General features: G+C 43.9%; 1 protein-coding gene across 1 annotated transcript in view; it reads right to left on the minus strand.

Moving 5' to 3' along the window:
* Nucleotides 1–4,008: 4,008 nt before the first annotated feature.
* VSTM4 (V-set and transmembrane domain containing 4) overlaps nt 4,009–20,280 on the minus strand; it is a 90,319-nt gene continuing 74,047 nt past the window's right edge. Inside the window, exon 8 of the mRNA XM_082601169.1 lies at nt 4,009–5,390. Within this exon, the coding sequence (XP_082457295.1) occupies nt 5,265–5,390 (126 nt within the window). The 3' untranslated portion in view covers nt 4,009–5,264. The remainder of the gene's footprint in view (nt 5,391–20,280) is intronic.

The following is a 20,280-nucleotide window of genomic DNA, read 5'->3' on the forward strand; positions in this document are numbered from 1 at the left end:
CAGCACCAACGTCTGTCAGGCTTGTGCACTCGGAGAATTGTTTGCCCCAGTAAAACAAATCTTTTTTTAAAATGTGCAATGAACAGTTAATTCAGAATGAGCAGCGGTTTAACCTCTATTCTACTTGACCGCTGCAGAGTTCACACCCCTGAGCCCTTCCTCCTTTCAGAAACTCCCAGACACAGCTTTCTCTGACCGTCTCCGACTCCTCTGAGCTTGCTCTGCTCTGGTCCCCGTCAGGCTCCTTGCCTGCTCTCCAGACCAGACCTGCGGGCAGGGGAGTGCCCACCGCTCAGGCCTGGTACCTTCCCTCCTGGCTGACCCGCCTCTCTCTGGAGGAGTTTGCTCACTGCCAGGGCTTCAGCTGTGACCTATATTCTGAGGACACCCCCATCCCCTCTGGGGTTCCAGATCCGCATTTCCCAACAGTTTACATCCTTGCTACTCAAAGTGTGCTCTGGGGACCAGAAGCATGGGCATCCCCTGGGAGCTTGTTAGAAACACAGACTACCAGGGCCCACCCAGACTTCCTGAACCGTGAGCCACAGTTTAACAAAGATCCAGGTGATTCACACACACGTTAAAGCTTAGGGAGAACTAGTCTATCCTATCTATCTGGACACTTCCCGGAGCCCAAATTCAGCAGGTCCAGGCTGAAGGCAGATCCTTCCTCCAAAACACGAAGTCCTTCTTTGTTTTCCATCCCAGTGAATAGCTTCTATCTGGTGTATGGGGCGGGGGTGGGGTGTGTTATGCTGGGTTGGGGGGAAGGTCAACATTCCCAGCAAGTGGCTGCCTCATCTTATAACAGGCTCCCTCCTGCCCAGGGATACTGGAAAGACAGCATGTTCTATGTGGAAGCCTGCCTAAACTTCAGGGCCAGCCAGCACAAAAAGGCTCCCTCCAAGGTCCACATGATAGGGCTCGCCCTGTCAAGTCTCTACCCTGTGCCCTTCCCCTGTTGCCACCAGCATGGCTCAGTACTGCCAGGGTCCCTACTCCAAAACAGAGAGTCCCTCTCTTAGGAGAGCATCAGGCCTGAACCCTGATGGTCCCTCTCCATGGAGAAGGGCATCTTCGGAGCCCTGTGAGGGCCCCACTGAGTGAGAAACAGAGGGCAGCAGGAGCTCGTGGCTGCCAGTTCAGTTGCTGGATGTGATGGAAGTGGGCTCCTTGGGTGGTACCCTCAGTAAAATTCTTTGTTTCCTGGGCTGGAAACAGCTTTTTTTTTTTTTTTTTTTTTTTTTTTGCGGTACGCGTGCCTCTCACTGCTGTGGCCTCTCCCGTTGTGGAGCACAGGCTCTGGACGCGCAGGCTCAGTGGCCATGGCTCACGGGCCTAGCTGCTCCGCGGCATGTGGGATCTTCCCGGACCGGGGCACGAACCTGCGTCCCCTGCATCGTCAGGCGGACCCTCAACCACTGTGCCACCCGGGAAGCCCTGGGAAACAGCTTTGATGCATACTGTATTAGTCAGAATTCTCTCCACTGCAATCTGACTAGCTTGAGCAAAACCAGGATTTAGATAGTAGGAGAAGTGGGTAGTTTATTGAATCGAAAGAAGATCTAAAGGAAAAAGAAGAGTCTGGGGGATCTTAGGGGATGGGAGCTGGGATTCCGTGCTCCCAGGACCCTGTCCTCCCTGCTGCTTTCTCAGCATCTCCTTCACTCGCCAAGCCTTCTCCGCTTGGCAGGAGACGTCGCTGTAGGTGGTTCTGATAGGTGGCATCCCAGCTTAGCTGCCCAAGGGAAAGATGCTTTCTTTTCCCTAAGAATTCTGATCAGCCAAGACCAGGCCTCATGCACGCTTTGGCCCATTTTTTTGTGGCCTGGGACATGAGTCCCATTCTTGGCCCAGCCTAGGTTGTAGTCATGCGTATCAGGGGCTGAGTGATGAACAAGGCCATGAGCAGTCCCTAAAAGCATCAACTGGTTTAGCGTTCTTATCCCAAGTGAGTCTTTGGGCATATCAATGTGTGGGATGATGACTATGCACTAAAAAATATGAAGTGTGGGCTTCCCTGGTGGCGCAGTGGTTGAGAGTCTGCCTGCCGATGCAGGGGACACGGGTTCGTGCCCCGGTCCGGGAAGATTCCACATGCCGCGGAGCGGCTAGGCCCGTGAGCCATGGCTGCTGGGCCTGCGCGTCCGGAGCCTGTGCTCCGCAATGGGAGAGGCCACAGCAGTGAGAGGCCCATGTACCGCAAAAAAAATAAATAAATTAAAAAAATGAAGTGCCCCATGTCATTTTCACACCAACAAATATGAGGGGGAGGGTTAGGCTTGGCTTTTACTTCTATGCCCTGTGAGTTAACAGAGATATGATGATTTAATGAAGAGGTGATCTTAAAGAAATCCCAGCCCTGTCCTCCTACCACAGCTGCTTTAGTTCAGGGCCTGGGCCTTTGACTTGGCAAGACAGTTGCATTCGGGGAATACCCCTTTCCCCCTCCTCTCCTCCTGTGAAGATTCTGCCATGCATGGTCTAGGCCGAAATCCACCACCGAATCTGAGAGTATGTGCACTCTGCCTGCAAGTACCACTGCATTCCATTCTGAGCAATGGGTTCTTTGTTCTAACTTTATTTAAATGCACAGGCCATTTTCCATGTTGAAAACAGCTTGTCTATAGTTGTTCCCACAGATGCTTTATAGCAAAACAAATGGAAGAACTTTTCCTAATTTCTATTTGAATGATGTGTATTCCTTTACTTATCTTTAGAAATGTCAATACAGACTTAGTGGTGTATTTGATAGAGAACAAATAAGTAGACCCATTTTTAAGTTTATTATGACAATAATATCAAGGTTTATCATCCCGAAGAAGCGTCAGGTGCAAATCATCCATCGCTCCCAGTTCTGAGCAGAGCTTGGACAGTTTGCTTCTAAAGATAATAGTGGGACAAGCTCTGCTTAGATGTTGTCAAGAGCTTCCATGATTCCCTTGGGAAGCATTTTCAGTAGACAGTGATGGTCTTGCCGCCTCCTTTTATACCCTAGGTCAGCAGGTCCCCCGCTCACGCACCTCAGTGTGGATGTATGCAGCTATGACCAGAGTTTAGGAGAGTCTGAATTGAATCATTGAATAGCAATGACTTGTTGGACTTAACCTACAGCTACCAGCTCTTCAAAGCTTGTGCTCTTCTTGGTGGAATGCATTCACTTCCATATGTGATGGCACGGAGCTCCCACTGAATTTAAGGGGGTGTGTTTGGGGGTGATTGAAGTTCAGTTCTGCAGAGGCCTGGAGATCTCCTACTCCATGGCCCTCTCCCCAACATCGCCTCTTCACACACCCCAACTCTCCACTCTCACCTGGCACTCCCAGGGCCCCACCAGTCCAAATAGGTCCTTGTGTAAATCAGGGAATCATCCTCCTGCCCCAAAACACCATATAACCATGTTCTGCTGGAAGACTGCTATGATAAAAATATGATAGGATGCCTAGGATAATTATGATATGAATGGTATACTAACCTTATATCCTCCTGTCCTAAAGAGATGCTCTGGGAAGTTCCTCCTCAAAAACTGCGCAGTTTATTCACTACCTTGGAAATCGGGCAGCGAGGGAGGGAATGAGACGCAGGTACAGGCTACAGAGAATGACTTCCTCTTTGTAAAGTCAGGTTATTTTTGCTTCTGGAAAATCATTACCTGCTCCCGATTGGTCCCTTTCCAGTAAGCTATCATGGGTCTTTGGGAAAGTTACTGTAGAGCTAAGTTTTATGGACAAATATTTACTTTTTAAAGTTATTGCAATGAGAGCCTTAAATAGTAAAGACATTTTCATTTTTTGAAAATATGGACTGGTTTTAGCATGTATGTTAACATAGTGTACTTGTGTAGCTATTTATAGTGTCCAGAATCTTCCAATAGTCATTATCCTATTACAAGAATTCTATGAGAGGTTAACTCACCTTTGTATAAACATAGAGTCTGAGACAATTAGGGGATAAGAAACTAAACCAAGTTCACATGGCTGTACAGAGGGGCACAACTCACACTCAAGGTTGTGTTTAAAATATATAATTTACCATATATACACGGTCCATTACAAAGCCAAACTTCTGTAGTGTGCACTAAAAATCAACCCAGACCACACTCACACATCAAGAAGTGTGTCCTTAACAACACAGCTGATAGGATGACTCTGTACCAAAACGGATCCATCTTCAGTGAGATCCCGGATGTCATATAGGCCCACAGAGCCACTTCCCCATGGATCTATTTGCCATATGCATCACTGCCTCCCAGCCAAGCCAATTAGAATTCACATGCAAAGTTGAGTCAGGCAAGGCACTTTATAACAGAAGGGTGTTCAGGACACGTTTTTCCAGCCCTGCTAATACTTCCTACTCTCCTACCATTGGGGAACCAGGCAAAAGACTACGCTCTCACATGAGTGGACATTCAATTAGAGTTGGTAACCCCGGCACACTTCTAAGAGGTCCCCTTCTTCCATTCTGTCAATTGATGGCAAACCCCCCGGCTCCTTTGGAAAAGGGTGAGTGAGAACTTCTTGAAGAATATAAGTCTCTATACCAGGATAAGCCCCCGTGCCAAAGGGGTGGAAGCCCTTCAGAATGAAAGATGTTCTACTTGTCCGGTGGCCGTGGGTGATAGTGGGTAGAGAAACGGGCACTGGGGTATCCAGATAGTTCACTGTCAGCTTAGATGTCAGACTGCCTCACAGTCTGTCTCTCTGCCCTTGAATCACCAGGGTCAGTGCATCTATTTAAAACAAGAGATGCTATCTTGAGTGACCGCTTGCAATAAGCACTTTGCACTGCTCTGGGTGCCCTGGCAATGTTATCTGATCCTTTGAAAACCAATTAGTACATATCTACCATCTCACACTTGGGCCTATAATGGCATTTCCTCTAGCTATATATTATGAGCTTGATATCACAGATACAGGAAAGGTAGAAGATCAAAATTCAGATTAAAAATTATAAAACCCAGAGAAACAAGAAGAAACATGAAGGGGTTTGGCTCAGCAGAAAATCTCCTTGGATGGTCTCAGAATCAAGAGTCCTCACCGCTCAGGACTCAGACCCAGAAAATCTTGTTCTGGGAGATTTGTCCAAGGGCTGCAGCCCCTGCTCTTTTGCAGAGAGGAGCCTTGTACCTCTCTGAAGGCACCTGGGATGCCATTGGAATGGGGCTCCCACCACACAGAAGGCACTAGTGAAAATACAAAAATAAGGACTTTGTATCCAAGGTTTCATAAATAACTGGGGTGGCAGATATTAAATACAATGCAGAGTTACAGTTTGTTCTCCTCAAAGAGGATCTGGGCATAGACGGTGCTGGTGGGAATGCCTTTGGCAACCTGGTGGGGCTTGATCAGCTCCAGCTCAGCATAGGTCAAATTCTCTTCGGCAATCTTTGGCTATAAGACAAAACACAACACAATTTGAGCTGACTGCTGGGAGTTCAACATCACACATACATTCATCAGGCATGTATTTTCATAGCATTTTGGGGATTCAAAGGGAAACAAATGGACGAAAAATTTAAAAGGGTATGTAAAACCTAAATAACATAAGATAGATCTTGTTATCTTATACAGAACACTATGTCTTGCAAAAAACACTATGATTTATTTTTAAGTTGTCACAGAATACTAACAAAAAAAATTATTAAACATGAGGCCACAAAGTAAACTTTAATTCTGAAAAGTAAAAATAATGTAACTACAGTCTCTCATCAAAAGGATAAACTAGAGGTAGAGACAGAAACAAAAAGTCCAAAACTTGACAACAAAACTAGAATGCTACCATCTAGAAATTTTCAGTGACTTAACCTGTATAAAACTGAAATTTCAGCATATCTTGAAAATAATGATGAAGATATTACATGCCAGAACCTAAAGAATGTAGTACTCAGAGAAAAATCACAACCTTAAATATCTATATTAAACAACATGAATTAAATGGATCAAGCATCCAACTGAAGTTAGTAAAAAAAAAAGAACAAAATAAAGAAAAGCAGAAGGAAGAATGAAAAAAATTAACACTAGACTGTATAAGTCAGAAAATAGAAAACAGTAGAATAAACAAAAATATCCAAAAGCTTGTGCTTGAAAAACACCAATGAGACAAACAAAAAAATTAATCAAGATAAAAAGGGAAAAAGCAAAAATGAATCAAATAGGAAATGAGAAAGGAGGTATAATAAAATGAAAGACGTTTTAAAACTTCAACTTTGCTCAACATATTGCAAAAACCTTGAAATACAGGATAAAATGAGTACTAGTCCAGAAAAATATAAATTATGAACATTAGCTCCAGAAAATGTCAATGTACTAACTACCATCAAAAATAAAGAATGAAAAGAAAGGAACAGAGGAAGGAAGGCCAGAAGGCAGGCAAGAAAATATTGTCAAAAGCACCAGGCACAGGCAGTTTGATAAGAGAATTTCTAAGAGAGATTCCTTTAAGGAACAGACAATTCCAATATAATTAAACTGATCCAGAGCATTACAGAAAAGTAAAAACTTCACATATTTTAGAACAATTTCATGTATTAGTATAAATTAGCATAAATCAGATTTACTCAGAGACTATGAAAAGGCACACTAAAGATAGATAATCATGTTCAAGTTGACTTTTTTCCAGGAATGCAAAGATGGTTCAATATTAGAAAAATCTATTAATATAATTCACAGTAGTAACAGAGAGAAAAACCATATGGTTATCTCTATAGATGCTGTAAAGGCATTTAATAAAAATTTTAAAATTTTTGTTAAAAATAATTCTTGATAATGTAGCCATAGATTTTTTTTCTTACCATGATTAAGAAACATTATTAAAATAAAGAATAATTGATGATCCAACTCCAGTCATATTAAAAATAAAGCTGCTATAATTAAAACACTGTGGTATCAACAAATGAATAGACCTCAGTGGGACTGATGAAAACATCCAGAAATTAACCCAAATATTATTTTTCAAATAACGGTGTTGGGATACTCGGGTAGCCATTTGAAAAACAAATCATATCCTTTATGTCATTCTTTACATTAGGTAAATTCCAGATGAATTAAAATTTTAATATGGAAAATGAACTCATAAAAGTGTTAGAAGAATGTGTGGGGAAATTTTCAAAAAAATAATCTCAGCATATGGAAGGTGTTTCAAAGTCTAACACAAAATCCAGGAGCAACAGAAAAAAGATATGTAAATTTTCATGCTGTATATTGCAGAATATTCTCTAAATAAAGTCAAAGGACAATTGAAAACATGAGCAAAATATTTGCAACTCATATGAAAGGGCCTTACAGTTTAACAAAGATAATGGCCAACAGTCCATTAGAAAATTAAGCAAAGAACAAGAGACAGGACCAGAGAGTGCACAGGAAGAGAAACACAAAGGCTCTTACACATATTAAGTGTGACTTAACCTCTCTCAAAATAAGACAAGAGAGATTTAAAATCACTTAGACATCAGTTTTTGTCTTTCAAGTTGACAAAGAAACTAAAAGTTTTCCAAAAGAAACAGAAAGAAACAGGTCCTCTTGTATATTGTTGGTGGAAGTGTTTATTGGTACAAGCAAAAAACTGCAAGCACTTCAGTGGACATCAATAGGAGCCTGATGCATTCATAATGGAGTATCCGGTACAGTCTTTAAAAAGAATGATGGATGGAGCTGTATATGTATACTGTATGTTTTCCTATCATTTGTGTACTGTATAGGAGTATATATACATGTATATATGTTATATACTCAGAAAACCCTTGGAACTTGCCTGGAAGTCAAGAACCTGGTCTCCAAGGTTCCCTCTGGGGAAGTAAATGGGGTGGCTGGAGAGAGACTCAACCTTTTTTGTAGACATTGGTTGGCACCTTTCAAATTTTCTAGATGGTACATTATTTAAACAGCACATTAATTAATTTTAATTCACAATTAGAAAAATAAAAGCTGGTCACTAATTTATAGTCGTAAAAGACACATCACTTTCATTTAAGCAGCCCTGCTTTTGTTTTTTGGCTGCTTTGGCTGTGTTGTCATTGTTTTATTTTTATTTTTGGGGTTATACCTTGGTTAACTCACCAGAATTCAGGACAAATAAATCGTACACATTCAATTTAAGTTTCTTAAAAAGTATGCCAAAAGCAAAAAGCCTCTTTTCTTTTGAGATGAAGCATCACACTAGAGGACAGGGAGCAAGAGACAAAGAGAGAATGTAAAGAACTCCTTACGGCCAGTATTGACTGGTCAGGGGCGACCGCTGAGCGACCTTCAAAATTGTCTGGCCCTTTTTAAATTTCAACGTTAAGGACAATTTAGGGATCAGAGCCTTCTGCTTGTCTTTTGATACCAAAAATCTTTATGTTGTTTCTTAGTCGTCCATATCTTACCAGCCAACAAAAATACCATTTACATCTTGCCTTTCAGTTTAATTACATTTCACATTATAATGATTCCATTTAGAAATGCCATGTGTCCTCAAATAAGCACACAAAACCCAACTCATGTAAATTTTAGAACCAAGATTTATGAAATCATATTGTCCAGGTGTTTTATTACATTACTTTGAAATTGCATTGTTTTCTAGCATAGATTCTGTTTATTCTTAAGTTATTCCATTACGTTTGGATATGAAAAATAACACTAGCTTTCTCAATATAGGTCACCAGGCCGGCTTGGCTGATGTGTTGTTTTCATACATTTTTATGATGTTCCTATAGTAAACATAATTTAATAAAGCCAAAAGCACACTAAATAAATAATTGCATCTAGAAAAGCAATAAAAACAAATAAAATTAGTACTTTCATAAGTGGAAAGGTACTTCAATTACTGCTACAAGCAACAACCCACCATAACATGTGTAGAATCATTTCCCTTATGCATATTTCTGGAATATTATAATTTGATTGAAGATATGAGGCAGCACGCAGGAGGCGCTGAATTGTGAAGTGTATACAGTTTCCAACAGGAGATGCATAATATTAGCCCTTGGCACCTTTAAAGAACGTATTGTTTTTCTGGCATGCACCCTTGGTTATCCCCATCAACCATGTGCTTAATTACATTTCCCAGCTTGTTTAACTAGAAATAAATTCCTAACAGCCACTGAAATGGGCAAAACGTAGACTCCTCACCAGTTTTCACCCAGCTACCTTTCTTTGCACTGACGCTTTAGTGGAAGGTTTAGGCGCATTAAGAAGTAGCTTAGAGAAAATTAATGGCGTATCAGTGAGACCAGGTAAGACTGTAGAACTGGTAGTAAAACTGGGAGCCAGGAGCAGAATGTAAAGGTTAAAGTGGGCAATTGCAACGAGGCAGAGGCAGGGTGAGGGACCTGCTGCAGAGCCCTACCTGTATGTCAGGTGATGTCTGCCATCTTGCCAACACAAACCTGTTTGGATTTAAGATAAGGAATCACTCCTAATGTGTACGGCAATTCAAGAACTGGAGTACAGTGAATGGGTCTCCGAAGGTGAGTCAAGACATACTTCTGTTAGTTCCCTGACAGCTTCTGGCCCTCAAATGACCCTCTCTTCAAGCCCCCGTCCTGTTCCTGGTGGTTCAGGAAGTACATGGGGCATCAGCACTCAAGAAGACAAAATTTAATACTTTTTGTGTGTGTGTGTGTGGTACGCGGGCCTCTCACTGTTGTGGCCTCTCCCGTTGTGGAGCACAGGCTCCGGACGCACATGCTCCACGGCCATGGCTCATGGGCCCAGCCGCTCTGCGGCATGTGGGATCTTCCCGGACCGGGGCACGAACCCGTGTCCCCTGCATCGGCAGGCGGACTCTCAACCACTGTGCCACCAGGGAAGCCCAGAATTTAATACTCTTGAACTGGCTGTTCACAAACACGCCTGCAGCAGCTCTCGATTGCACTGGAAAACACAAAGGAAACTGTGGACGGCTTCCAGGCCTCAGACATGAGCTTTACACTTAGGTCTGCTGTTGCTGTGTTCCCGGAAACAGGAGGGGGCTGGGGACCAACAGCTGGAAGTTCTGGTAGGGTCCTTTAGAAGAGGCTCCAGAACTTTCTAAACATGTGAGAAGCAATAGTGCCATTTCCTCTTTCCCAGGACTGTTTGGTTTTACTTTCTTTTCCCTTTCACCCAGCCTGAAGAGACTCCTGGTCCATTTCTCTTTCTACTCCTCCAACAAAGGCCTGGTATTTGTGTCAACTGCTTGGAGTCTCGTAGGTTCTAAACCCCTTTGTTTTATGTGCCTTTAATCTCACTTTTCATACATTTCCTCCTAGTCATGAAGAATCCACTCCCTAGTCTGGAATGGGATTCTATGAGCAAGAGGGGATGGAGGTTCAGATGTAGACACGTGTCACTGCACCCAAGGAAGGTGAGAATAAAAGGAAATTCTCCCAGTTCAGTGAAAGTGTTCACGGCAAGGAGGTGAGGAGAGAGGCCGTCACCCGGTGGCTGCGTGCAGAGCGTGGGTGCAGGAGGAACTGGGTCAAATGCCAGCTGTGGGACCTTGGGCCAGTTCCATCACGGGCACTCAAGGACCTACCCTGCTGATGTAAATGAAGACTTAAATGAGATGATGTATGGAATGAGTCTGGCACCACTGGGCCTACCCCACAGAAGATGCTAAACACGTGCCTGCTGAATGAATAAATGTTCTGGTGTCATCATTTTTCTCTAGAGTGTCAGCTCAACTATCCATTTGTGTACCTTCTGAGATCTTCATGAGTTACCAACAACTATGTGAACTAAGTAGTCCTGGATATCTTCTGACACATAAGGAAGAGATTCCAGGAAATTAGTTGTTATGGGCTGAATTGTGTCCCTGCAAAACTCATATGTTGAAGCCCTTACCTGCAATACCCCAGAATGTGACTATATCTGGAATCAGGGTTTTTAAAGAGGTAATTCAGGTAAAATGAGGTCATTAGAGTGGGCCCTAATCCGAGATGACTTGTGTCCTTATAAGGAGAGGACATTAGGACTCATATACATATAGAGAGAAGATCATGTAAAGATACAGGGAGAAGATGGCCATTTATCAGCCAAGGCAAGAGGCCTCAGAAGACACTAGCCCTGCAGACAACTTGATCTCAGACTTCTAGTCTCCAGAACTGTGAGAAATATTTGTTTAAGCCACCCAATCTATGGTACTTTGTCTGACAGCTGAGCAGACTGATAGATTAGTCAGGATGGTGACAGAAGAGAAGGGAACAGGGAATGGGCTGCCTTAGTGGGAGAGGACTGGGGTGGGTGCATATAATAAGTCACTGCATTTTATGTCAGCATGGGAGGAGAGCCGTCCTCTCCCCCTATTTGGTGAGGAACAACACTGGAATAAAGAGGCTCTAGGACTCTCTCATATGGCACAACTCCCACCCCCCAAGACACACACACACACACACACACCCCTCCAACCCCTGCAGCCCTGCCCCCCATGGCGTAGCTGGACCCTGGGCTGCAACAGACCTAGCTGCATTGCTGGGCCATATACCTATTAGCTTTTAGGAAACATGGGATGGGGATGCTGGCATTTATATCCTGCTAAGAAGGGCGCTTGGTTCCAGCCATGAGAAGGAGGCTACTGCAGGCAGCAACCGAGGCCCAGGCACGGCTGCCTCCATGTGAATAATGGGCTGCAAGACAGTCTTGCCCTCTGAACTGAATCCAGGGCACAGACAGAGCCCACGCTTATCCTCATCTTTACGACTGAGCAAACAGAGCTCTGAGTGTGGAGCAGTCAGCTTTATCGAATCAGGTTGCTTCTGCCCGAATCCCAGTGCACCCACCTGCCCCTCCCCAGCTCTCCCTGAAGCCACTGCTTTTGTTGCCATTTCTCATGCAGCTGGTATAAGGAGAAGCAAACCTCAGGAAAAGACTTGGACGAGGTTTAGCAAGTGTTGAGTAGAAGACAGATTGAAATCCCACAGAAAAGGGCTCCTTGATCCAGGGAGGTGATGATACATCTGTGCGCTCAGACCTTCTTGGGCAAGGTGTCTTGTCTCTTCCCAGTGAAAAATAAATGGAATTAATTTTGAGACTTGTGGCAAAAAGAATGGAAACCAGGGTCCACGTGCTCAAGATACTGGAGCCTCTTGGTCTCAGGAAACCAAGGCCCCGAGGTTTAGGTAACTGAGGGTTGAAATTCACTCCATGCTCAGCTTTCCCAAGAGGGTGCAGGGCTGTTCCAACAGTGCCGCGGAGCTCTTCTGCAATCCGTCTATTCAGAAGGGGCGCTCTTCTATGATCTACATAAAAGTGCCGCATGCACTAGCACTGGCCCTCGCCTGTGCCCAGATACCTTGTTGTAAAAGACAAATAAATGACAATCTGTTTCAAAATAAAATGAAATACGTAAAATAAACCAAGATTTTGGAAACTCCTACTCCCAGGGCTAAGTGGAAGTGGCCAGATGGTGTGGGGCAGTGACCTGTGATCTCCGGTAGCTCTCAGCAATCATGGCAGCCTGGAGTCTGCTGCCTCTGGTACGGAAAAAGAGGACCCAGCCCGCTGTGGGTGTAGGATTGGGTGGGGCTCAGGATATGTGTGTCAACATGAGCCAGAAGCAGGGCTAGATTTATTCTTTCACAGTACCTTCCTCTCGGATCTTTCTGATCAAAGAAGTTCTTTAGCAATACGTGTTGTTAGGTTGCAAGCCCCCAAGGGAAGGCACTGATGTCCTTTGGACATCCTGCCACTGCTAAGAGTGCCAAGGCTTATGCTCTAGCTGCAAACTATCCCACGTGACTTGCTTTCAGTCTTCCTCCCAGGTTCCCCACCTGTAACGTCCCAAGCAGGTGAGGGGAGCTCAGGTTTCAATTGATGCTGGATCCCTCAGCATGGAATTCCCTCTCCCCTCATACATACACAAGGCGGACCCCTCCTTCTTCAAAACCCAACCAAGCCCTCGGTGAGGCCTCCTGGACACTATCTTTGGCCACATCTTCCTCCATACCACTGCCCAACCTTGTGAGGTCTTCTGAGATTGCACTGGGATCCACCATGACATATTCTCTTGCCCCCCCCACCTCTAATAATAGTAATCATCAAACTGCTCACTGGCCAAAGAATGAAGAGATGTTATAATAAATTCTTATTTATTTATTTACATAAATAAATATTTAAACCTTTCTAAGCATGCTCCTGAGCTATGTTCTCCAACACAGGCAACACCCCCTAACCCCCCAGCCCACAGGTTCACGCACGCACCGTGCACCCCCAGCCCTAGGATTACAGATTTATTCACACCTCTCACTATGCCTTCCAGAGACACCAAGGAGATTTTTATTTCACTTTTTAATTTAATTTTCTTAAAAGACATGCAGTAAAAGTGACTTTTTAGGGGGATCGTTGTATGCATCTGAACACAAGTACAGGTTTCTGGGCCCAGGACACAGGACAGTCCCATCACATGCCCTCATGCTTTCCTCTGAGGTCATGTCCTCCCTCCAACCTGACCATGGGGCAACCTGATCTGTGTTCTGTCACTATGGTTTTCTCTCTTAGAGAATGTCATATGGAAGGCATCATACAGTATGTAACCTTGTGGGATCAGCTTTTTTCTCTCAGCATAATTCCCTCACATTTCATCCAAATTGCTGCATGTATCAACAGTTTGCTCCTTTCGATTGTAAGGAGTATTCCATGGTGTGTCACATGCCACACTTTGCTTATACATTCACCTGCTGAAGAACATTTGGGTCGTTTTAAGTTTTTGGTGGTTATGAATCAAGTTGCTATAAATATTCATTGCAGGTTTGTGTGTGATGTGTCATTACTCCAGGGTAAACATCCAGCAATGGGGTTGCTGGGTTGCATGAAAAGTACGTTTAACTTCAAAAGAAACTGCCATACTATTTGTCCAAAGCGTCTACACCATTCTTCCCTCCCTCCAGCAATATCCGAGAGTTTTAATTGCTCTGCATACATGATGGCACTTGGTGTTGCCTGTATTTTTTACTTTAGCCATTCGAGTAGGTGCTAGTGATCCAGTAATTACTATTTCACTGTCCACGAGGGACTCACCAATTCTAGACTTGCACTCAAGTTCTCACTGAGGGCCACTGAGCCAGATTAAATTCCCACACAGCATGACACCCCCTCAGAAGAACTGGGAAAGGATTATCACACAGACCAGTTTTCTGATGCAGTGATGGAATCTTCTGGACTCCAGGCGTAACAAAGTGAGTATGCAAGTTTCAAAGTCTGAAACACCATGTCTCCCATCCCCTATCCTTCTGTTCTGCCAGTGAAGAGACACTGCTACAGCAGACGACAGCCTCCAGGCTGGACCTCCCACTTCTCATTTAAGCCCCACTTACCCCCAGTTTTAGGGTGATGATTATGGGACATATATCTATGGGGAATGATTTACTGGATAAAACTAGCACCAGAAAAGTCGACCCCCAAAAGGCAGAAGTTGTGTAACTCTTGGGAACACACCTCACTTCGAGCTCCTAACTGGAAGTTTCTTGAGTATTTCATTTTGTAGGTGTGTTTCTGAGATTCAAGCCAAGAATGAACTTTCCTACTAGGAGAGAGAGAGATTTAACATTCTATGCAGACTTCTGCAAAACAACACTTTTTCACAGAGATCACAGTTGGACGTGCGAGTTGAATTAAATTGCAGGAATAAAAGAAAAATGCAATTGCAGCCACTGCAAGTTCTCCAATGTCAGAAGTTCAATTGGGTAATACCATTACCGCAGCAACAGATCAATAACTAGGACATGGGATGTTTATGCTAACGTCACCTTAGAGTTTAAAAATGTGATTGCAGTTCTACTGAGTTGCATGATCAGGAATCTATTTACCCAAGAGAGAATTACATATTATCCATATTATCAAGGGCAGACTTCCTCTTCCCCCTTTGAGATAAGTGCTCATTTTTTATTCAACAGAGGAGTACCTGCTAAAACAAACTCTCGCCTCCCGATATCCGTACACATGTGACTATGGCCACTGGGGTGAGGGATGCTGTGCATTCAGTGAAGCTCTATTTGATGGAGGGCCCTCAATGGATACCTGTAGGTCCCAACTCAGGAAAGAAAACTCTGTTGTGGTCCTTATATGTCCTGTAAGAATCAACATGCCTTGGAAATGAACTTGACTTAATTTTGAGTTCCAAAGGTCTGCTGTTTACGTTTATATGTTTATTTATATTTAAACATATTATAGAAAGAAAAAGTAGAGTTCCCTGGTATGCACGTTAAATTAAAGAATCAAACTGAACAAACGAGACACCTTTCCAAGACAGAGGTGTTAAACTGTGGTATGAAGGACACAATGCAGAAGTGACTTTGGGAGGCGACAGAGGATGGGGGTTGAGAAGTGGTCCTTCCGAGACAGAACTCAGGAAATGTCAACTAACCTTCACCAACTCAGTCAGTCCTCACATACCAGCCCTGAGGTATGCGAGGTGGAGGCAACGGTCATGCCCACTTCACAGAGGGGCAAACAGGCTTTAAAAGACAGGTACATCACTCACGGTCCTGCAGCCATTGCTGGATGGAGTCTGGACTCAGAGCCAGGCAGTGCCCTCTGCTCATGAGCAGTGCCCCACACTTACAAGTACAGGGCCAGCCGCAGTGACTAAGGCTCTGGTGTGGATGCCTGGTACCCAGGTGAGCCAGCCAGGCAGACAGCAGACCTTGAAATCCCAAGGGGGAAAAGAGTAACCTTCCAAAGACAAGGGGGAAGATTCACTGGGACAAATCTCAGGAGAGTGTGTTTTCAGAACAGGTCTGCACTGCTCAGTGGGCAGGTGAGCTCCAGCTAAAGGGGAACTGGGGCAAGGAGAGCTGCCTCGTGCTCATCAGAGGCCTGGCTTGGTGTGGAGGGACAGAGTACGTGAGGGCGTGGCTCCAAGAGCAGACACGTGCTGCTGACACTGACGAGAGGATGATGAAGGAAGAGGGAATCCCTTCAGGTGACCACTTGTCTTGCTCCACAGTCTCACCCACAAAGGACTCAACCTCCAAGGATGGAGCAAGTGTGCCTCTTACCAGCATGGGATGGAAGTGACAAGGGTGCAGGCTCTGCTTTGGCCAGGCTGCGTGTGAGGTGGCAACAGACTCTTGATTAGAGGTGCCCATTGAACAGGTAGAAATATGAAGCCAAGCGTCAATGGGGTAGGACTGGAAAATCCAGGGGAATTTTCCGAGGTACCCGCCGGAGCCACATGCCAGGTCTGCTCTCACCGTGTCCTTGGGGCTGAGGTCAGTGGTCCAATGGGACCTCTGGCTCTAGTGGTATAAATGATACCAGAATCCTCCCTCAGAGCTGGGAGCTGGAATCCAGCTGCATTCTCACATCCAGCAGGCAGCTGTGACTGCTGACTTAGGTGCATCTTGACAATCTGAGCCAGGACCCAGAGACCAGGACCCTTCGTTTCTGTGCACGGAGATAGAGGCGCTCTCTGAGGCCCACTTCCTTTGTTGTTTCAGCCATCGCCTTGCAATTATATTTGCCTACCTCACACCCAGCTTCCCTTCCACATGGTTACTCGGTGACTAATGGCCAATAACCCAGTGTTCTCTAGGACTTTGGAAGGCTTAGAAAGGCTCTGTAACTCAGTAGAGAAGCCTTGGATGGAGATGAAGATTTTAAAGTCTTATCCAGGCGTGTTGGCACCTTGGGTTGGATGAAGTCATTCAGAAATCATGAGCTGAGCAAATTCACATCATACTCCTGAATCTGGAGAATTCAAAGGCTCTTTAGCAAAGTGCATTACCAGAATGAATTTGACATGACGGAAAGTCACATGCCCCTGGCTAATTGCTCTGAGGACAGACAGAAGTGACCAGCTTTAGAAAGTGCTGAAGCTTTGCACTGAAAGGCCTGAGGCATTACAAGTCATCAGACAGATGGATATCTCTAGATTTCACCAACATATGTTTTGGAAGCTAAAATGTGATTATAGATAACGCTCTTGGGGAGGGTCCTGATACATGAAACTTTTAACAGTGGCACAGTGAGAGCTCCATGATCTAATACAGTCACGTATTTTCTCTTCCCCGTGGACCATAGATGTATGTTTTCCCAGCTGCCTTCCAAAATTACTTTTCCTGGCAGTATTATTCAAGAGAATGCTTATGCTTTGAAAAAGAAAGTGTTTGGTTACCTACTACATAGGAGTCCACTCTGAGAGTCTTCAGTCTTGAACACTCTTGATCTTCTAATCAACTGCAATCTTTAACACTTTTCTAGATTCATCGGATTGGGCAAGGGTCTGTCTAGGGGTACTTAAGAGCATGGACTCTCGGAGACTGAAAGACTGCTATTTACTGGCTGTGTGACCTTAGGTAAGTTACTTAACCACTCTGTGCCTCTGTTTCCTCATCAGAGGCATGGGATTCATAAAGTGGGATTAATAATAGTACCTATCTCACGGGATTATTTTGAGGATTAAATGCATTAATATATGTAACGTACTTAGAAAATTACCTGGTAGCTCAACAGTAAATGCTACACAAGGGCTCGACTATGACTACAATTTTTATCATAGAAACGAACAAGTGTTGCTTTAACAATTTCCCTTTGAAATATTTAGAGGCAGAGAACTGAAGATATTCAGAGGTCATTTGGAAAACATCATGTACCAGATGCTGCTGGATGCCATTGGACCTCAGAAACCAAGGCAAAGAAATGGGAGGCTTGGGCTCAATAGCTAGCAAGCGACAGAGCCAGCGCAAGAGCTGGCCTATAATCACACCACTCAGGTCCATGGGAGTGGTAACTTTGTCAAACTTATCCACTGCTGCACCCAGTGGTGTGCAGGGAAATTGCCGAGCAACTGGCCCTCCAAGAAGAAAACTCTAATTTGTAGCATTTGCTGATTTACATGTGTAAATCCTCCCACAATGGCTGATTTCAAGATGCCAAAGGGATTTGTTTTCCTCTAGTGGATAGGAGTGGGCTGGAGCACTCCACTGTTTATAACTTAGCTCCTAGGAAGATACCTGACCCAGGTGCTACCTGGCACATAGGAGATACTCAGTGCTCATTTTTAAATGAATGAGTGAATGAATGAATAAGACAAAATGAAAGAAAACCAGTCTGACACTCATTAAAAACTGTTCTGTGGATATCCTTGGTCCCAGGAATGTAGGGAGGGGATGCTCTCAGAAATCATGGGCAGAACCATGGGACTCATTTCTCTTTCAGCCTATCTAGGGTTTCCATGAGGACAGTCTACTGAGAAGTAGGATGCCTGGGTTCTACTACTTGGAATCATGTAAAATCTGCATATGGCTTTCAACTTTATGGTTTTAAAGATAGATGATAGATAGATATAGATAGATGATAGATAGATAGATAGATAGATAGATAGAGAGATGATAGAAAGAAAGATATCCTACACTGGGGAGGGTATGAGGAAATATTCGCTCTCATCCTTTGTTGGTGGGAGAATAAAATAAGAAAACACTTTGGGACGGTAATTGGGCAGAATCTATCAAAATTGAAAATGCAGATATACTTTCCCATCATAATCCCATTTCTAAAAATCTCTCCTACAGAAACACCATTAAGCAAATTTGTATCTGAAAGAATATTCACTAGAGCATTGATCCAAAGAGTTAGAAATTAGAGTTGGGACTGATTAAAGAAACAATGATGCCATAACACTTTGCAGTCATGAGAAGAATGGGGTAGATCTATATGTACTGACATAGAAATATGAGCCTGATATATTGTTAATGAGAAGACAATTCAACGTGTGAACATTTTGTTTAGGATTGTTTTTAGGGAACACACAGAAATGGATTTGTCATAATCTGTGGACAGGACCTACAATGACTGTGGGTCGACTGTACATACACTTTGGGAATATACACATATATATGGATTTAAGTTTACATGTACATAGAAAAATTCTTAGAAGAATATAAGCCAATCTTCTAACAGAAGCCACCTGTTAGGAGGCCCAAGGAAGAATTTTACTTTCTGTTTTAAATAGAGATCCTGAATTGCCAGCCTTACTCCTGCACCCCATGCAGAATTACCATTACAGCTTTCATCATGAAAACACATCCAGTAAAGTCAGGACAGAGAACACCCTAGACCCAGTGGCCTAGGACTTTACTGAGTGCTTTTGATGAGAGGCAGAAGACCCCAGAGTCCAGGGAGGAAGAACAGGGACTGGGGGCCAAGTGTCTGGTCAGATCCAGCTCTGCCACTTCCTGGAGGGGGAGTTTGTGCTGGTACTACTTCCCTATGCCTCCCCTGCCTCATCTATGAGATGGACACATTACAATGCATAGGTCAGAGTCATCCCAATGTTCATATTGGTAAACACTGGGATAGTGCCTGCATGGGCAAGTGCCATCAAAATGAAGTGTGTATATCATCACCATCACCATCATCATCAACATCATCACCACCAGCATTATGTTCTAGACACAATGTACAGGCAAGCATTAGGAGAAAATACAAAATAGTAGGAGGTATGCTAGCTTATTTGTTGGATTCATATGTAATATGGGCAATGGGCACATACGATTGAATTCATAGTTCGTATTCATCATCTTTCTATGCACACTCTAATCTTAATTCACAAGACTGTGTCTTATTGCATCACATGTACTTGTTGGAATTTATAAATTCAACTTTAGGAACTTATAATAATAAATGAGAATTGAATCTGGCTAGGGAAACAAAATCCCCTACATGTACCATTAGTTTGTCATGAACTCAGGGTTTCACATAGAAATTTTCTTCCTGATATTTTGGATGCCTACCTTGATGTTACAGATAGGTTGATGATGTTTTTCTTTCTTTTCTTTTTTTCCAAAATGGCACTTCATTTCTAGTATTCTCTATTTGAGACTGAAAAAGTCTTTTAATAACAACTCTGAAGTGCTCCGCATTCAAAACTGAAGTTTTAAATGAAATAGGCTTTTTAAAAAAAAAATCAAATGTGAGCACAAATGATATTGTTCCAGGAGATTACAAAAATAAAATAGAGTGAAAAAGTTACAAAAAAATATTTCCCAGCAGTGCAATGATCCCAGCAATGAAGTGCCCAATAAAGGCAGCAAATCAGCTGAGCTGAGATGGAAAACAAGCTACCACTCTGAAGGGACATTCCCTGCAGATACACAGAGATGGCCCTGCCCCAGAGTGGGCCCAGGACCCCCGGGAGCAGGGTGGGCCTGTGCAACCAGGCGGGGTCACTCAGAGGACTGGACCCGCTGGGCTTCTGACCTGCCTCCAGCCTGGACCATCCTCGGGCCCAGCTCACCTCTCTGCTGCCTGTTCACCTTTGTCAGGGGGCTCCAAGGCTCCTGTCCCCATAGCACCTCGTACGCTGCCTGTCAACACTGAGTGGGAG

This window comes from Mesoplodon mirus (assembly GCF_964341445.2).
Source record: "Mesoplodon mirus genome assembly, chromosome: 2".
Lineage (NCBI taxonomy): Eukaryota > Metazoa > Chordata > Mammalia > Artiodactyla > Ziphiidae > Mesoplodon > Mesoplodon mirus.